The sequence below is a fragment of the Hakea prostrata genome, chromosome 5 (genome assembly GCF_041222555.1).
Source record: "Hakea prostrata isolate BN-2017 chromosome 5, UWA_Hpros_2, whole genome shotgun sequence".
In the NCBI taxonomy this organism is placed as follows: Eukaryota; Viridiplantae; Streptophyta; class Magnoliopsida; order Proteales; family Proteaceae; genus Hakea; species Hakea prostrata.
This window is the reverse complement of record NC_142604.1, coordinates 39,718,548-39,737,137: the sequence shown is the minus strand read 5'-3', so window position 1 is coordinate 39,737,137 and position 18,590 is coordinate 39,718,548. Positions and strand designations below refer to the sequence as shown.

Genomic DNA, 18,590 nt, shown 5'->3' with positions numbered 1-18,590 from the left:
AAAGATGAACAGCTGTTATTGAACACTACAAATCTGCCTTTTTGAATACATACTCCTTCGAGAGCAAAACCATAGTAAGAGGCAGAGATCCATCAGTAGCAAACTCGATTAAATGAGTAATTTTCTAGCTTAATACAACATATTGAAGTAGAAAAAGCTAGGAAAATGTAGATATGCAATCAGAAAGAGTTCTACTTAATTAGAGAGATGCAATCAGCATTGAACCTAAACCTAAACAGGAAAATGAAAAAACAAATACATTGAAACACATCAATCAGGGAACACGAAGAAACAATGAAAAAAAGGAAACCGATCTATAATCGGAAGAAAAAGAAAAAACGACAAACACATTAATACCTGTCCCGCCATCACCGACGATCAAAGCTTGATGCTAGGGTAATCAATAGTTCGCTGGTTTGGTAGGGCCTATGGATACAGAAACCACGTAATAGAAGGAGATCAGAGAAGAAACCATAGATTATTCGAAGCCCTAGAAAAGGTAGAGAGTAGAACGCCTACCATTTTAATGGATTCCCTTGTCGAAAATGAAAAAAAAAAATGTAGACATGCAATCGAAACTCACCAAATCCAACCATTCTTGAAGACGATAAATCACCGACGACTGTTGACCTTCAACGGCGGGGTTATGTCATCGGAGTGCCCTGATTTCTAGGAATCGTGCTTCCAAAATCATAGTGTCGGTGTGGGGAAGAAAAAACGAGAGAGAGGGTTTGGGTATCGGGTGAATGAAGGACCTGTTATTGTAAATTAGTAAAACTTTAAGGATTAAAGTCTGAGAAAGAAAATTAATATTTACAATAACCTTTTATTGTTTAAATCTCATCCGTTGATTTCTATTTTGATGACGTGGATCAATTAGAGCCGTCGGCAGCCAGCAGCAACAAACAAAAATCCGGGAATATACTCCTTCGACCCGCAAAACCCTATTGCCTAAAAGAAATCGCAGAAAAGAAATATTTCCCTAATCCGTGAATATACTCGCGTTAATTCTCTCTAGCTCTTCGTTACACTCTCATAGCATGTAGCATGCAGGGAAGAAATATTTACCTCCATTTGATGCCTAACTCTCGTTCGCTCTCTCGTCTTCGGGTTCCCGCTTTGAGCTTTTCATCAGCGGGAATCTCGTCTTCTTCCTCTCGTTACCTTCATGAAACACCGCCATTAGCTAAAGAGGGATTTACAGATGATCGGCTGTTCACATTTGGCACATCTTCTCGCTTTAGTGGACGAGCGTTTAACCTGCGTGATTTTTTGTCTGCAAATTGTTTGAGTGGAGTCGGTTCTTGTAGTTCCTTTTCATACGATTCTTTCTATCGGCATTCATTTTCTCATTGTAAGCTTTAAAAATTCTTCCGCATTGCTGGATTCTGTCTTGATGAATTTCATTAGTAGTTGAAATTTGATTAATCTGTTTTGTAGTTTTCTTTACTCGAGTTTCGGAAACCAAGAAGACTGAAATTGCTGAGGTTAAGAAAACACAAATCGATGATCCAAGGCAAGCTTTCCTCGGTCTCAGTCTTCATTCTTTTGTTCAGTTATTCTTATATTCTCATATTATTTCTCCTCTTTCGGTCCCAACATCTGGTTAAACTGTTCTGCTGTTTGTCACTGCTATAGACGGTAGAGTCAATATGCCTATAAAGCCAAACCCTTCAATTAGATGTTTGCTTTGTCTTTCGTCTTCTTGGGAAATTTCTGTCCTTAAAGTAGGAATTTGATGGAACTGGTAATGTATGTGAATGGGGCTACTTTATAACATTTAAATGTGAACAGGTGGATCATATATGATATTTTGTGGGGGAATTTAGGATATGTGCTTGTGCATTCATTTTCAGCTTGATACGTCACACAATCTTTTGCTGTCATTGCAATAGCGAGGGATCAATGGTAAGAGAATTGGATTCATTGACATCCAATGTTCAAAATTTTGAGCAAAATGGTGTTTGGTGAAGTATTGTGGTTTCTATGGACTCCAAAATGAAATCACATTTGAAATACAACGAATACAATATATCAACAACAATGACAACAACTTGCCTTATCCCATCTAAATGGGGTTGACTACATGGATTCTTGCCTTCCAATCAATTTTTTTGAGGCCATACTAGATACAAGGCCTAGGCCATGCATATCCTTTCTCACTACTTTTTCCTAAGGTTGTCTTAGGTCTTGCCCTAGCTCTTGTAGTTGATCTGAACTGAATCACTTGTCCATATAGGGGCATCGAAAGGGCTTCATTGAACGCAACCATGCCGCCTCAACCGACTTTCTTGTAGCTTATGCATTGGAGCTGCTATTGACCAGCTCTAATAGGATCATTGCTTACCTTATCATTCCTTGTTTTTCCACTTATCCATTTTAGAATCCTCATTGTTGTTGTGCTAAGTTTATCTACATGATGCTTTTAATAGCCCAACCCCCCTGCCCTACACCATAGGGGGGCGCACAAGGGCCCTCCACAAATTTTCTGTGTGTTGGAAGGAGAAAGCCGCCAGAAAACCCCCCGAACCCCCCCCCCCCCCCCCCCCCACACCCACCCCCCCCCCCCCCCCCCCCTTTTTTTTTTTTTCCGCCGGGAAAAAAAAAAAACCCCCTCAAGGAAGAAAAAAAGAGAAAGAAAAGAGGAGAAAGAAAAAAAAAAAAAAAAACAGAAAAAAAAAAAGAAAAAATAAGAAAGAAGAAGAGAAGAAGGAGAAAAAGAAAAAAAAAGAAAGAAAAGAGGGGAAAAAAGAAAAAAAGAGGGAAAGGGAAAGAAAAGAGAGGGAAAGAAAGATAAGGGGGAAGGGAACAAAGGAACGGTGGTGGGGGGGGGTGGAATAGGTGGAAGAGAAAAAGAAAGAAGGGGGAAGGAGAAGGAAAGGAAGAAAGGGAGGGGAGAAAGAAGGGGAGGGAAAAAGAAGGGAAAAAAGGGGGGGAGGGAGAAGAAGGAGAGGGAAAAGGAAACCAAAGGAAAAAAAGGAGAGAAAAAAAGAGAAAGAGGAGAGAGAGGAAGAGGGGAGGAGAGAAAAGCAGAAAGAAAAGGAGGAGGAGGAGGAAATGAGGGGGGAGAGGCCCCCGAAAGAGAGGAAAAGGAGAGAGGAGGGAAGGGGGGGAAGACGGAACGGGGGGAAGAGGGGGTGGGGGGCAGGAAGAAGACAGAGGACACCCACCCCAAAACACGAACACACCACACGCAGGAGGGAGAACGGGGAGAAAACAAACACGGGTGGAGATAGGGGGGAGAAGGGAGGGGGGGAGGGCGGGAGAAGTCCCCAAAGACGAAGAAGGGAAGACCACCCACCAAAGAAGCCTCACATCCGATCCAAAAATCGGGATATCATCATCCAAAAAGGGAACGAAGGGGCACGCAATATGACCCTCGCCTCATATTATAGTGTAGGTAGACAAGGTCCTAGAGCACAAATCGGTGGTTGAGTGAATGAGGGAAGGTGCTAAGCACAACCAGAGGAAATGTGGGAGAGATTGGAATCAAAGTGGTGAATCAGTCCAAATGAACACCACAGTGAAAAACATAGATAAGTATTAATACTAAATAACTAAATTAAAGATAGAATATAGAATATAATAATTAAATGTATAATGTATAATGAAATAAAGAAGAACCGAGGGCGGGGAAAGAAAAGAGAGAAGCTAAGGGCATCCCAAAAGTTTATCAATATATAAAGAGAAAAACAAAATAGTAGACAGAGTTACAGTTACTACACTAGGTTAATGACTTAGTATAAAACTACGAATTGTGAATATCAAATGATTTAATCATATCTCACCCCATAAGGATGAGGTGTTAGGATGGTTGAACTTCTCCACTACGCTGGAAAGATCCATCAAACTGCTATCCAAATGTCCGAATGGTACTGGGATTTAAATAGTAGGGTAAGAAAAAGTATGTCATAAAAGGGAATAGTTAATGCTAAGCCTTAAAGGGATAACATAATGAAAATAAATAAAACTAGACTTAAGTACTTAACAACAAAACTCACCAGCCTATGAAAGGATGGAACAAGATCACAGGATGATGAAGGATGGGGTGGGAGAGAGAAGGAATCAGAGAAAAGTGGAGTAGGTAGGTTTTGGAACCACCAACACAAAAGAAGATTATACTACCAATGGGAAACTATAAGGATAGTAATGAGCTCTCCTCCTCCACTGATGAAGAACCCCAGAAACCAGATGAAACATACCCAAGGGTCCTACCTAAAGCGAGGATCCAAAGTAGCAAACGGAGCGGCCTCACTAATCACCCGACACTTGTCCCTCATCATCCTTAATGCATAGGTGTGGTTATATATGAAGGTGCTAACATGTCGAGCTTGGTCCACCGTATTCTTACAAGCTTGACCTTTCCAATCTCCTTCAACATTAAGTCAATGCAAGTGAGCAGACAAGGAGTCCAAAAGAGCCATATCGTCATCCATCAAGGCATCAAGCCATCAATACAAAGTTATAAAGTGTACATGTATATGTGTAATGTAAATATATGTATTTACAAATGAAAATTAATACTATATGTTTAGACTTTAGATACTGGAGTTCTCTGATCTTAACCAACTTTCGAGTTGGAGCCATTATCATACAATTTGAATACATTTTCACCCAACCTCCTCACCACTTGCAGAATGTAAATGTATCTGCATCCTCTCTCACCGGATGCATCTACCGACTGAGGAAAGTCCTCCCATCACAATCAACATGAAATTGATGATGGAGCCAGTGGGACCAGCAACCATACCATCGAGTACTCATAATGATACATGGGCTTTAATCCCTTAATGTATTCATTTATGTCCTTTTATGCTTAGGCAAAACACATTGTATATCTCAATGGAGTGGGGGAAACCCGATGTAATCATATCTCGAGTAGGGCCGAGGAGTGTGGAACATATGGTAATGGCCCATTTGGAGAAAGCATCCCCATTTCTCCTTCACACTCCCCCATAAGTGCTTAACTTTCTCGTTATGCCGGCGCAAAAGGGCGGATCAGCGAAGAATCTCAAGATCCGGATCGAGGAGCGAGGAAGACGAGGGCGGGGAAGGAGCGGACACGAGACCCCCAAGGGACGGAGCACACACCCCCAACCAGCCAGAGGACCACAACCACGCCCCGATGTCACAACCCGCCAAACAGCCCCACGACGCGGAGGGAGCGGCTATCCCACCAAACCGACCGGAAGGCATCTAAGGGCACCCGAACTCATCCCGTGTTCTCGCCACCACAAAAGAGGCCAGCCGACCCAAGGCAGGGAAAAAAGCAGAGCACCCAACAGGGCACAGCGAGAATAACACCCCATCACCGCGGAGATCCAAGAGAATCAAAATAGAGTGCGATACAAGAAACACATACTAAGATCTTGAAAAGCCACAATATGCCCAAAAATGACATACATGAATAATAACCCATTTTAAAAAAAAAAAATAGTATAACTATATAAGTAAATATATAAATAAAAAATATATAAAATACACACTAACTATCAAAAATATCCACAACATGCCAAAAATGAAAGCAAATACATAAATAAAAAGAAATAAAAATATAAAATATTAAATTAAAAATATATTAAATACAGAAAATTACATAATAACAGAAAAAAAAAATCAAACCACAAGAAAGGTGAACTCACATACATCCATGAAGCATACAGTACTATACATAAACATTTTTAACAATATACATAATTTAGTAAATAAAATAACAGAAAAATAAAAAAATAGAGGAAGAACAAAAAAAAGACAAAAACAAGAATCACCAAAGAAACAATATAAATGAAGCAAAACAGAAAGGCACAAAGAAACAAAAATCAAAAAAGAGGAAGGGACACCGCAAGATAGAAAAGCACAAAGGAGGAGCAAAAAGGGAAGGAAAGGAAACAGAAAAGGGAAAGAAAAACAAGAGAAATCAAAAAAAAAAAGGAGGAAAGGAAGGAGGAAAGGAAGGAAACGGAAAGGGAAAGCCAACGAAAAAAAAAAGAACAAACGAAAGGAATTGAACAATTGTTGAGTGGATTTTTGAGGATTTGATCGAAATTGACCATTTAGGAGCCTTTTGATCCCAAAGTTGCTCTTTGTGGTTCTAGGTTAGTATTAATCCCTACTTATTTTCATTTACCAAGACAATGTCATCAGCAAAAAGCACACACCAAGGAATGTCCTTTTGAATGTCTCTGGTTAAATTATCCATTATAAGTGTAAATAAATATGGGTTTAAAGCTGACCCTTGATGTAACTAAAATGTAATTAGAAATTCACCGCCATGTCCTTCTGTCGTTCTTAAACTTGTCACTGAACAATCATACATATATTTAATTATATCCACATATTTACTTGCAACATTTATTTTCTCTAATACTTACTAAATTAATGTTTTAGGGATGTTGTAATAAGCTTTTTCTAGGTTAATAAGAACCATTAAAGATCTTTTTTACACTTTCCACACCTTTTTGTAAGTTCCTTAATAAGGTAAATAGCTTCGATTTTAGATTTTTTCGGTATAAAACCAAATTAGTTCTTTATAATAGTGGCTTTTGGTTTTAAACAAGTTTCGATTATTCTCTCCCATAATCTCATAGTATGACTCATCAGTTTTATGCCTTTATGGATATTACGACTTTGAATATCTACCTCATATTTGTTAATTGGGACCACCATGCTTCTCCTCCATTCATCTGGAATTTTTCTGGTGCTCATAATCCTATTATACAACTTCGTTTGCCAAGCTTGCCCATAGGTTCTAAACTCTTCCATACTAATATTGAGATTTCATTAGGACTTGGTGCTTTGCCTATTTTCATCTTCTTTAGGTATTTTCTTACTTCGGACATCGTAATTCTTTGTATATATGTTTGAAAATTGGTGCCATGGCCAATGGTGTAATCTTCTAAGTCACAGAGAACTAAAAATCTGTGTTTAGTAAGCTAGAGAAATATACTTTACATCTCTTATTGATATCCTCATCACATACTAGTACTTTACTATCTTCACTTTTGATTCATCTAAAATTGTCGAGATCTTTGCTCTTCTATCCATTATCTTAGCTATCTTATAATTAGCTTTTCCCTTTCCTTTTCGCTTTGCTTATTATGTAGATCTTCATTTGTCTTCTCCCTTGCTTTTTGCACTATTTTCTTAGCTTCATGCTCTAGCCAATATATACCTTTGTAGGCCCCCTACATCCTTATTTTAATGAAAAATTGAGAAGAATGATAGAAATGTTGAAATTCTGGTGGAAATTATTGAATAATCACAATTAAGTAACAAATTTCAAGGCAGATTGATTTTAAATTGTCAAAATTAGGAAAATAAGTTTGAAATTGTCAGAACCCTTGGAATTTTTTCTAAATTTAACATGTGTTTGGGGATTTTTAACTTCTCCCAAACTTATCCAAGCTCCCACAAGGACGACATTTGGGATGGAACTATAGAAGAGGTTTGTCTCGTGTTTCAAATATTTTTTTTTACTAGATTTGAGTAATGTTCAAATGCTTTTATTAGCAAAATAGGATCTAAAATAAACTCTCAACTTGAGTGTTCTGTTTTCATTTTTCTAACTAATTATCCATGTATGTGTGTATGCTTTAAATACATTCAGGTACTTCATTTATTTCCCCTAACTTCCCAAAGATTTACCAAATTTTGACGTTTCACAGTTTACTTGAATCTTGATGAAATATTTTTGATTTTGATGGGGGTTGAAATAATCCACCCCAGTGATATGTATTTTACTTGGTAGCGCAGGCAATAATGGTTTTCATTGTTTGACATGGGTTCAAATGCTCAAAGTGTCGCCCACCTTGAAAATTATATAGGTCTAATATAAAAATGAAGCGGTGGTGTTATTGGTGCCTGACCAAGTGAAATTTTGGAAAATGATTTGTCTAGTTGTTGTGTCATTGTTTTTAGTTTTCCCAATGTTGTGATGCAAGAGAAAGGGATACCAGAGGCAAGTAGAAGCCAACATACTGGTGTGATACTGGTTGAGGGAAATCCAAATTATGGGTAGTGGATATTTGTTGTAAACCCAATGACCTATAGAATATAGCCTTCACAGGTGATGTACAGATATAAACATATTTTCTTCCAACAGGCCATGTTTTAGGCGTTGAAAAAAGGGAGCCACTCAATGCATGAGACTTCCACTATTGCAAGGTCTCGGAGGGGCTAACCTGGGTGATGCATAAATATGAGCAACCTTATGGAGGCTTATGAATTTAAGATCTTGAAACAAGACACATTTTAGGTACTGAGGGAAAAAAATAAGAGCAACCCACTGACTCAGAACACAAGGCTACTGCTACTCCAAGGTCTGGGAGAGGCAAATGTATTCAGCCTTATCCTCTCCATAGCACGAGGGGATGTTTCCTAGTTTCAATCCTGCAACTGGCAACTGGCAATTTGCAATAACCCAACTTAGCTGTTGTCCTAAGGCTCTCACTCTGAACCCATAATATCTGGTTTTTATTTTATTTTATTTTTTATTTAGAACTAACTTGAGTAATCCTTTCCTTAGGTTTTGCCTAGGCATTTTCTGCCTGAATGTTAGCACAGTTGATGTAGCCTCAATAGGATTGAGTGCCAATTGAAGATCTCTAAGCGAAACCAACTTGAATTGGGTGGAAAAAGGGTAGGTTTTAATTACACTGTTGCCACATGAATCTAGGTCTTTCTCTTTCGGGGTGCTTGATTTGGGGTATCTGTTTTTGTTTTGGTCCAAGGAAATTTGGGTATGTACAATGGGCAAAGACAATGATTTTTAAAATTTGAAACCAATAGGGTAAAAGGTGGTTTTTTGAAAGTAATTAGAAATTTAGCAATTTTCTTGCCATCTCTCTCTCTCTCTCTCTCTCTCTCTCTCTGTCTCCTGTCATAGATTTAATGATAAGAAAGCTAATTATGGTATGGCAGATTGGTTAAAGAAGGCAGCCATATGATTTCTTTTATGGGTAGCATTTTATCATTAACTCAGATGCTACCACGTTTTCTCTGGGAAACATTATCAAGAAACCAAACTTGTTTTTTATATTTCAATGATCAACTTCTCCTATAATTTGTATCTGTGCTACCTAGTATTGTCATAATATCAGCCAATTTGATTCTTTTAATTAACTGAGGAAGACTTTGCAAATTGATAAAACCCGGTGGACGAATTTTCCATCTCTAGATTAATTCCTTGTGTGTGTGTGTGTGTGTGTGTGTGTGTGTGTATCATACCTTGCTAATATTTCCAATTGAAATAAAATGAGCCCTTTGGAAAATGTTAAGTTGGGATCTGCAGGTGTAGAAGTGTAGAATGTGTTCTTGAACCATCAATCAACAATTTCTCTGCTGATTCGCTAAAAACCTTACATAACCATGACCAGTTATTTCTAAACCTCTATTTTATTATGTATCTAGATCTACAACTGCCAACCTAGTCTAACTATCTGATAGAATAAATTTGAAATTCATTAGCTCTATTTTCTTATGTTATTCTATTCGAATTAGTGTATCTTTGATTAAAGTAGAACTTTGTAATGGGAAGAGCTGACTTTGCAATTTAAATTGTGAAGCAAACTTGATGGTACATATGTAATTCGTTTGGAATTTTTTTGGGTATTTAACTAGGTTGTAGCTTACCCCTAGATTTCTATAACTGCATGAAACTTTTAGCTCCCTTCTTCCTAATCTGACACTACTTTTGTTTGTCTCTTAACAATAAATGAATTGTATTCAGCCAACGAGCAGTGACCACTGCATTATGGTGCAACTTCCTTGTGTTCTCTCTGAAATTTTCAGTATGGTGGGCAACTTCCAGCCATGTCATATTAGCTGAAGTTGTGCACTCTCTTGCAGATTTTGCAAATCAGGTACTTAATATCTTGCACTAAGGGCATCACCATGTTCAATTCTGGCAACAAACTTTTGTTGAACTTTGTATATTTGTTCTTTTTAATATGTAGCTTTGCTTTTCCGTGTGCTTTCATTCCTGATTTATAGACATGTCCTGTTGATTTATAGGCCCTCCTAGCTTATGGTCTGAGTAGCTCAAGGCGTGGTCCAGATGCTCTGCACCCGTGAGTTCTATATATGCTATTTGATATCTTGTAACACCAGGGTCAATATTCTTTTCTTATGTTACTCCTTGAACTGCTAATAACCATAGTTGTCTAGGCATTGCTTAGGCATCTTGCTTTGATTTGTCCCCATCTCTCAGATGCCTTGCTTGCCCAGCCACGGTGACAACTATGCTATAGCTGTTTTAATCATCTTCTATTGTTTTTCTGCCATCTTTTTATTTTCCATTCTCAGATATGATTTTTTTAATGAAGTCTTAAACTTTAGAGTTGCTTAAATCTTTGACCCAAGCTAATTCACTGACTAGCATCTCTTGCTAAGGTATATGACTAAAGTTTTCTGAACTGAAAACCAGAAAAACAGAAGAAAAACATATTGGGCTTAAATGATTAGATGGGATCTGTTAAACCATCAACTAATGGTACATGCTTTACTTTGGGTATATTTCCTATTGACTTGAATTTTTTAAATTCCATTAGTGTATGTTATTAGTCAAAAGAACTTGATTGGACTTTAAAAACTTTCTAAACAACAGAAAAGATAATCCTAAAAGAACTAGGAATTTGGAAAAGACTTAAACTGATAGGAACGTGTGAATGGAATACCAAAATTAATATCAAAACAAAGGAATTGATGATATAAACTGTTTTTAATGGTGCTAGTCACCCCCACAGCATACAATGCTGTCCCTCAGCCATAGGCTGCCCAACCACTCACATCAAACATCTCATACCCTTTCCTCACACATTTCCTCTATTTATAACCCCCTACCAATGGTAGTCCTCTCTCTCCTCCACATGGCATGATCCCAAGGCCCTAACACTGTTGGCCCCTGGAAATTCACTTCAGAGTGAAGGAATAGTATAAGTTTGGTATTTACATCCTTGCCTCACAGCCATGCCAATTCAGCATTGTGCGTTGAAGCCAAGTAGCATGCTCATTTCCAAAGATTTAACCCGTGTCCATCAGTATTGTGTGTAAAACCAACCTTCAGCTTCCTTTTTGGAATTGAGAAATTATCAATGCCACCTGAATCTGCCATGCACTGTTGTGTGATAAGGAACCATGTTGAAGAGATATGACACAGGTATGACCATATTATACTTCCCTTAGTATCTGCAACTTCCTCAAATCTTAGCCCAGAAAGGTGCTGGAATATGTAAAAATCCCAGAAAGAACCACACTGATGGAAAGTACTTCTTCACAGCTCCAAAAGTCTAGACTGAATTTTTGGGTTTCCACCATTTTTACATGGTAAAACAAATCTTCAACTCCAAAAGGAGTTCCTTTCCTCTTTCTTTCTAAGATTGTTAGGTGTAGTGAGCTCTCTGGTAGTCAGGTCATTTGAATTGACAGAGACATCCTATAAGAACTCCAATTCCTTCTTAGATGTGTTAGTCTACACAGTTCAAACTTCAAATACCCAAGCAAATGAGCAAGGCTATGCCGTAAATGAACCATGTGAGAGTTGCCGCTGCCAGAATGCCCTCCAGAGTTGCCTTCGACCAAGAAATGGATCAGCATTGCTGTCAAGTGTGGTTTTTCCTCCACTGCTGTTGAGCTTTGGTGACCCTGGTGTGCAAATCTGATTGGTTGTATATCGTCAAGCTTGGATTAAAATTCTGGCGGGATAAACCACCCTAATCTGGGACTTCGTTGGGAAAAGAAGTTGCCTTGTGCCTGCACCGATCCTGGTCTCGGTTTGAGCAGAACAATGCTGGTTGCCCCCCAGCTGTTGCTGCTGGGACTCGAGTAATCTAACTTGGGTCTAGGGTTAGGGTCAATTAGGTAAATTCCTTAGACTTAGGGTTAGCCCAGGAAAGTCCAGCAAAGGGGAATGACTGAACCGAAGGGTTTTGGGTAGTTCTAAGGTCCAACCATTGGCTGGAGTTGGGTTTTGCGTCTGATTTAGGTTAATCTAGGGTTTTGAAAAATTCTGCAGAACTATATTGAAGAAGATGAGTTGCAGAAATTTTCCGGATTAGTGTAACTAGGCTGGTTGGGCAATTGCTTATAGGAATGGACTCTAGGGCTTAGGGCGATGCTAGGGGAGGGTGAAGGGGGTCTAATGGGGCTAGGGATTAAGGTAAAACAGGGGAGGGTGGTATGCTGTGACGCAGGGAGGAAGAAGAAGAGGGGGAAGGCCATGGTGGTTAGAGTGGGATAGGCTCACGCTGAAAGTGCAGGGGAAGGGCAGGGGTGCTTGCGATGGGGTTATAGTGGATTCCTAGGTCAAGGCGATGGGGGAAAAAGGCTGAACTTACTTGGAAACTGAATGGCCTGCTGGAACAATCACTTCAGTGCTTGGAGAAGAGGGTGAAGAACTTGAAGGTGCAGAAATAATAGCAAAACCAGCCGCATGTCACCCCTTGGGTTCCCACGACTCTCACAGTCAATTCTTCCATCAATGTTCATTCATAAACTCAAGCTGAAAATTACATTGATCAACTAGATAGCCTTCAAATCCCAAATTTTCTTTTTTGGATGAATGAATAATTAAATAAACCTAAGAAAAGATACAACAAACCAACCTTTAAACAGGAGGCTAGAAAGAGGAATTGAGACCCCCAGGATACAACAATAAGCCTGTTTGGGGTGTCATCAACGGGGGGATGGGGAAAAGGAGAAACTCTAGCAGAAACATCAAAACAGATGGCCTTCCAAATCATGTTAATAGATCGGGATTTGGAGGTCCATCTTCTAAGATTGCGTTCCCACCATAGGTGATGAATAATAGCACCAAAAACAAGTTTACCGATCCGGTCACAAATGGATGAACTTGAAAAACTTCTTAAAACCCAAGACCAATCCCTAACAAACCCAAAGGAGCGATGCCAGCGGGGCCAAATAGAAGCAAGGGCTTTTCTCCAAAGGGAGTTGGAGAAAGGGCAAAGGAAAACTAGGTGATCAAGGTCCTCATGGTTACACCAACAAAGGGTATAGTTTGGGTTTACAAGGATGTAATGGCTAATGAGGAAGGCTTAGGTGGGAAGGGCAAGCTTGAGGGCTCTCCAAAGGGTGAGAGAGTGGCAAGATATGACCTTTAAACCAAATCAATGGGGGGCTGGGGGGTGAGGGAAGGGGTACGGAGGAGGTCCCGAGCCAAGGACGTGGTGAATGTTTTAGTGGGGGTAGGTAGCCAAACAGTAATATGGTGAAGGGAATTTGAGAGAGAGCAGGGAGAGAATTCCAAACTTGTGTGAGACGGCAGTGGGGGGAGGGGACCAGGAGCAATCATAAATGAATGAGGAAAGGGGGGTGGATTTGGGAATGCGGGTGTTGTAAACAGTGCGGGGGCTAAGGAGGGTGAAAAATGCCCATCGGATGCCACGGGTCAAGCCAAAAGGAGGTGGTGAAACCAGTGGAGATTAGAGTAAAGATCGCCTTGAGCGCACACAACCTAGAAGGAGAAGCTTTCTCCAAACCCAGGAAGGGTTGGAGGGGATGGAGACAGTCCAGAAGGAGTCAGAATAGAGGAGGTAAGAGTGAACTCAATTGACCAAAATGGAATCCTGTTTGGATATAATTTTCCAAATGAGTTTGAGGAGACAAGCCATATTGACATCCAAGGTGCGGTGAATGCCAAGACCCCCTTTGGATTTTGGGCGACATATAGTTGACCAATTGATGGGATGAAGGCAGCGGGAGGTTTCTTGACCCTTCCAGAGGAAAGCACATAAAAGAGATTCCTTAGCAAGTATGGTCGATTTGGGGAGAGAAAAGATACCACACCAGTAAAGGTATGACGAGTGCAGAACTGATTTTATGAGCACTACTCGGCTAGTGAAAGAGAGAAGCTTGCCTTTCAAGCATTAGAGAATAGTGGTGATGAGTGAGCCTTCCAGGGATAAGGGGAAGACCAAGGTAAGTCATCGGGAAAGAACTAGGCTTGAAACCTATGAGCTGAAGGAGAGAAGTGCGTAACGAGTCAGGAATATTATAGAGGAAGATGGTAGACTTATCAAGGTTAACTTTAAGACTGGAGAGGGACTCGAAGGTAGAGAGGATGGAGGAAATGGATTGATGATCAGCTTTGGAGAAGATCATCACATCATCAGCGAAAGCAAGGTGGGAGAGATTGAGGGATTTGCATTTGGGAATGGGGGAGATGAGATGCTGATCAATGCTCAATTGGAGGATACGAGAGAGAACCTCTAGGGCAAGAGAGAAGAGTTAAGGAGAGAGTGCGCAACCTTGACGGATACCAACACGAGTAGGGAAGTAACCGACAAGGGTGCCATTAGTGATAATGGAGAAGTGGGGGATAGAGATACAGATCTCAATCCAGTGGATGAAGGAGGGCAGGAATCTTATAAGGTAGAGAACATCACTAATAAAGTCCCAGCGGATAAAATCAAAGGCTTTGTGGAGATCAACCTTCATAAGAGCAGCAGGGGAGTGGGGAGATCTATTAAAACCACATGCAATTTCTGCACAACGGAGGATGTTATTTGCAATGCTACGACCAAAGATGAAAGCATATTGGTTAGAACTCACAAGAAGGGGCATAACCTTCTTGAGTCTATTTGCAAGGACCTTAGAGATGAATTTGTAGAGGAGATTGCAGAGGGAAATAAGGTGGAAGTCTGAGAGCGAAGAAGCACCCGAATTTTTGGGAATAAGACAAATGAAAGTTTGATTGATGGAGGAGAGATGGGAAGGGTTGAGGAAAAAGCTACGAATGGCTTTTAGAAGGTTGTTCTCAATAAGGTCCCAAGAAGAGAGGAAGAACCCCATACTAAATCCATCAGGCCCAGGGGAACGGTTAGGCTTGTGGGAGTGAATAGCAAGAAGAATTTCCTCAGTGTAAGGGATAGCACAGAGGGAAGGGAGAGAGGAAGGGTCAAGAAATTTGTTAAAAAGATTAGGGGGGAAGGGGAGAGCGGGGAGGGAGAGAAGGAGGGGAGAGGAGGTTGGTGAAGAAAGAGACAACTTCGGCCTTGATGCTGGGCGGATTAGAATTCCAGGAACCATTACTAGAGAGAAGGATGGGAATGAAATTGTGATTGAGGCGAGCTTTGAGGGACCGGTGAAAATAAGTAGTATTGGAGTCCTCGAGCTTTCTAGTGAAGAAAACTTTCTTCTTGGGAGGCAAGAGAGGAGAGCTCCCTAGGGAGCAAATTCTCAGCGTCCGCCAAAGAAGAGTTGAAAGGGTCATCATGAATGAGGGACTGGATGCGAAGAAGATCCGATCGACAAGAAGTGACCCTAGAGGAGATATTACCAAAGGTGGAAGCATTCCAGGAATGAAGGGCTTCTTTGGTGTTTTTGAGCTTCCGGGAGAAAGTGATGAGGGGGAGAGAATGGTAATAAACCGGCTTCTCCCAGGCCTCAGAAAAAGTAGGCAAGAAGGAAGAGCTGGTAGCCCACATGTTAAAGAATTTAAAAGGCTTTGGGTCAAAGGAAAGAGGGGGAAGGATATGGACGAGACAAGGGGAGTGATCGGAAAGGCTAGGAAGGGAGAAAGTGGCATGGAAGAAGGAAAATTGGAGAGCCAAGAATCATTAGTGAGGAATCAGTCTAGCTTAGAGGCAATTCTAACCGAGCCCACACAACGGTTATGCCAAGTAAAGAAGATGGTCTGACCAACGGAGATCAGAAAGGCCAAAGTCTTTGATACAGGAGTTGAAAGCATCGATTGCAACTGAGTGAGAGGGGTGCCCACCAATTCTCTTATGGGAAGAGTGGACAATGTTGAAGTCTCCATTAATGCACCAAGGCTGATTAGCAATGGATAAAGAGATGGACCGGATATCCTCCCAAAGAGGGAGACGGTGGGAAGCACGATTGAATCCATAGATGATGGTGATAAAGAAAGGGAGATAAGGGGAAGGAGGGGATATGCCGATATGTTGAGGTGCATGAATTGGGGAGAGGAGTTATTGAGAGAAATTTGAAATTTTGACGGGTCCTAAAGAATCAAAATTCTCCCATTAGAAGAATGATCATAATTTGACATGAATGACCAAGAGGGGGCTATAGCTCGAGCAATCCGAAGCGCATTATTTTGGAGGACATGGGTTTCAAGGAGCGCACAAAATGAAACTTTTGATTCTTTGAGGGAGTTCTTAACTTCCAATTGTTTAGTTAGGGAGTTAATACCCCTTACATTCCAGATAAGGAGATCAAACATAATGATGGGACAGGGGTAGAGTAGTCAAATGGCTCCTTGGGTTGGGGCTGATAATGAAAGGAGAATTTGAGATTGGCTGAGAAATGCAGTGGGGGGATATGTGGTCTGTCTCACACAAGGGGGAGTTTAACAGAGAGGGGGTTTAAAAGAGATCAGGGTCAATTGAAGACTCCGAGAGGGGAGAGGTAGGTTCATGTGATGAGGTTTGGGACAAAGGGTGGTTATTTGGAGTGGGATCAACACGGTTATGGTGGGATATTTTAGGGTTAAGGGTGTGAAAAGGGGTATTGGGCTTTAGCTTGTTATGGGCTAAATTAATGGATGGAGGGTAAGTGATGGGCTTAGGGGGAGATAAAGGAGGAGGCCATTAAGGGTAAAGTGGGCCCGAGACGAGGGCCTAGGACCACAAAGGGGTAAATTCCATGAGAGGCTTAAGCCATGAGTGGGCCCCTCACGGAAGGAATGGGTGAAGGGTGGTTTAGGTAATAAGGGATTTGGGTTGGGAGGAGATAAAGGGGTTAAGTTCAGAGGGTTACTTGTTTCGTCGAGATGGTTTGAGGTGGAGAACAGGGGTTGCAGCAGAGGGTTTGCAGCATTACTGCCTTCGTGGTTTGCAAGGGAAGGAATATCGAAGCTTTATCGTCAGAGGAGAGAGACCAAGAATGCCTCTGTGACCGGTCTATAGTAGACGTACCTTTAGTCGAAGATGGAGCAGCAATAGTGTGGACAATGACAACATCATCAACCTCAGGAGGCAGATTGGCAGATTCAGAGGAAACCTGCAAAATTTTAGGAGCAACGACTACCGTACGGAGCTTATTTTGTCTTCTTTGTCTCCGGTAAGTATTGGCTACTGGAGTTGCTTGAACTTCTGTTGCAGCGGGCACAATCTCAGGCGGGGTTTCCATCAAAGCGGCGGCAGAGGTAGAAGGATCTACTGAGATGGTGATTCTTTCCAAAACATTAACAATTTTTGTCAGCGGAGCTTCAGGGAACTCGTAGGGCATGAAATCCACGGTTGGTTTTGGATTTGTTGTAGGAGTGAGGTGATTGCATCTTGGCACAGATGAGCAGATGTTGGTGTCATGGCCAAAACAGGAACAGATGTTGCAACGATCAGGGATCCAGTCATATCCAATCAGTTGATCATATTTTAAACCGTTGTCATCTTCAATTTGAATAAGAGACGGTAGCGGAGCAGAAGCAAAGTATTCGATATAGATCCTCCATAAGCAAGGTGTTTGAAATTGATGGTTTTCGAATCCGAACGGAGGGGCTTCCCAATAACCGAGCCTATTCGACTCAGGCAGTCTGTATTCCAGAACTCAAGAGGGAGCCCATGGAGATTTATCCACAGGGGAAGGGTGCTGAAGTCGACCTTGTGGAGGGGCATCAATGGTGTCCAAGGTTTGATAAACACAGGAGATTTGCTGACAAACCAAGGTGAGCCTTCAATAGCACAGGACTTACACGCCGGGAATCAAAGTTGAACAGGGAAAGTTTCGAGTTAAAGAGGTGAGTTTCCATGGTACCGATGGCTTTCCATGTTTAGCTAGGGAGGATTTGAGGATATTAATGGGTGGGACAGGGCCGAGGAATTGTCCAAGGATGGCATGTTGCCATCGAAGGATTCTAGTGGCAGTGGAGGTATTAGGGCAATGAGCAATGGGGTTAATAATAGCAGGGTCAGGGGGGAAGAAAGAAAGGTCTAGTGTTGTTGCTTAGGGGTTGGAGGATTGGAATAGAGAGTTCCATGGTTTAGTGGTTTCAGCCGGTGGTATTAGGGGAGATGCAAGGGATAGGCCAGACACAAGGTTGGTAATGGTGGCTGGAGGCGGAGGGAGTTCATAAGGGTTGGGAGGGGAGGAGTGTCGAGAGGTTGTGAGCGGTATGCACAGAGGGGGATCCATGGGAGGACGACGGTGGAAACCTTACCAGCCTTAGAAGAGAAAGTTAAAACCATCTTCTTGACAATAAGGAGGATTGGTTGGTGGTCATGTTTCCATCTGTTAAGGTTTGGCTCATTAAAGAGTGGATGCCACAACTACCATCACTATCAAAACCTACTAAGGACTCTCTTTCTAATAGGGATCCTAAACTTGCCCCTTAAATAGGACTCAACTACTAATTTTAGAATAAAACTAACTTAAAACCAACTTTATGATAAAGTCCCTTAAGATAAGGAACCCTATCCTAACCAACTAACAACCCGACAAGGACTCCCAATAAAATAAGAACATATTTAGACTCCAGAATTTTAGCTGGACTTGACCCAACTAAATAAGAGTTGAATCAGGGGTGGAAAATGACCAATTTGCCACTGGTCTGGTTTGGTCTCCCCGGTTTGGCTTCCATTTGCGCCTGGGCTTGGCCCCCTTTTGACTCTTTT

General features: G+C 41.2%; 1 protein-coding gene across 1 annotated transcript in view; it reads left to right on the top strand.

Annotated features, from left to right (window-relative positions):
- The first annotated feature begins 959 nt into the window (after nucleotides 1-959).
- The window catches only part of LOC149015961 (Cation efflux family protein), a 59,505-nt gene continuing 41,874 nt past the window's right edge, over nucleotides 960-18,590 (top strand). The window contains exons 1-4 of the mRNA XM_089156936.1: nucleotides 960-1,354; nucleotides 1,441-1,516; nucleotides 9,728-9,860; nucleotides 10,012-10,067. Coding sequence (XP_089013062.1) covers nucleotides 1,048-1,354; nucleotides 1,441-1,516; nucleotides 9,728-9,860; nucleotides 10,012-10,067 — 572 coding nt within the window. The 5' untranslated portion in view covers nucleotides 960-1,047. The remainder of the gene's footprint in view (nucleotides 1,355-1,440; nucleotides 1,517-9,727; nucleotides 9,861-10,011; nucleotides 10,068-18,590) is intronic.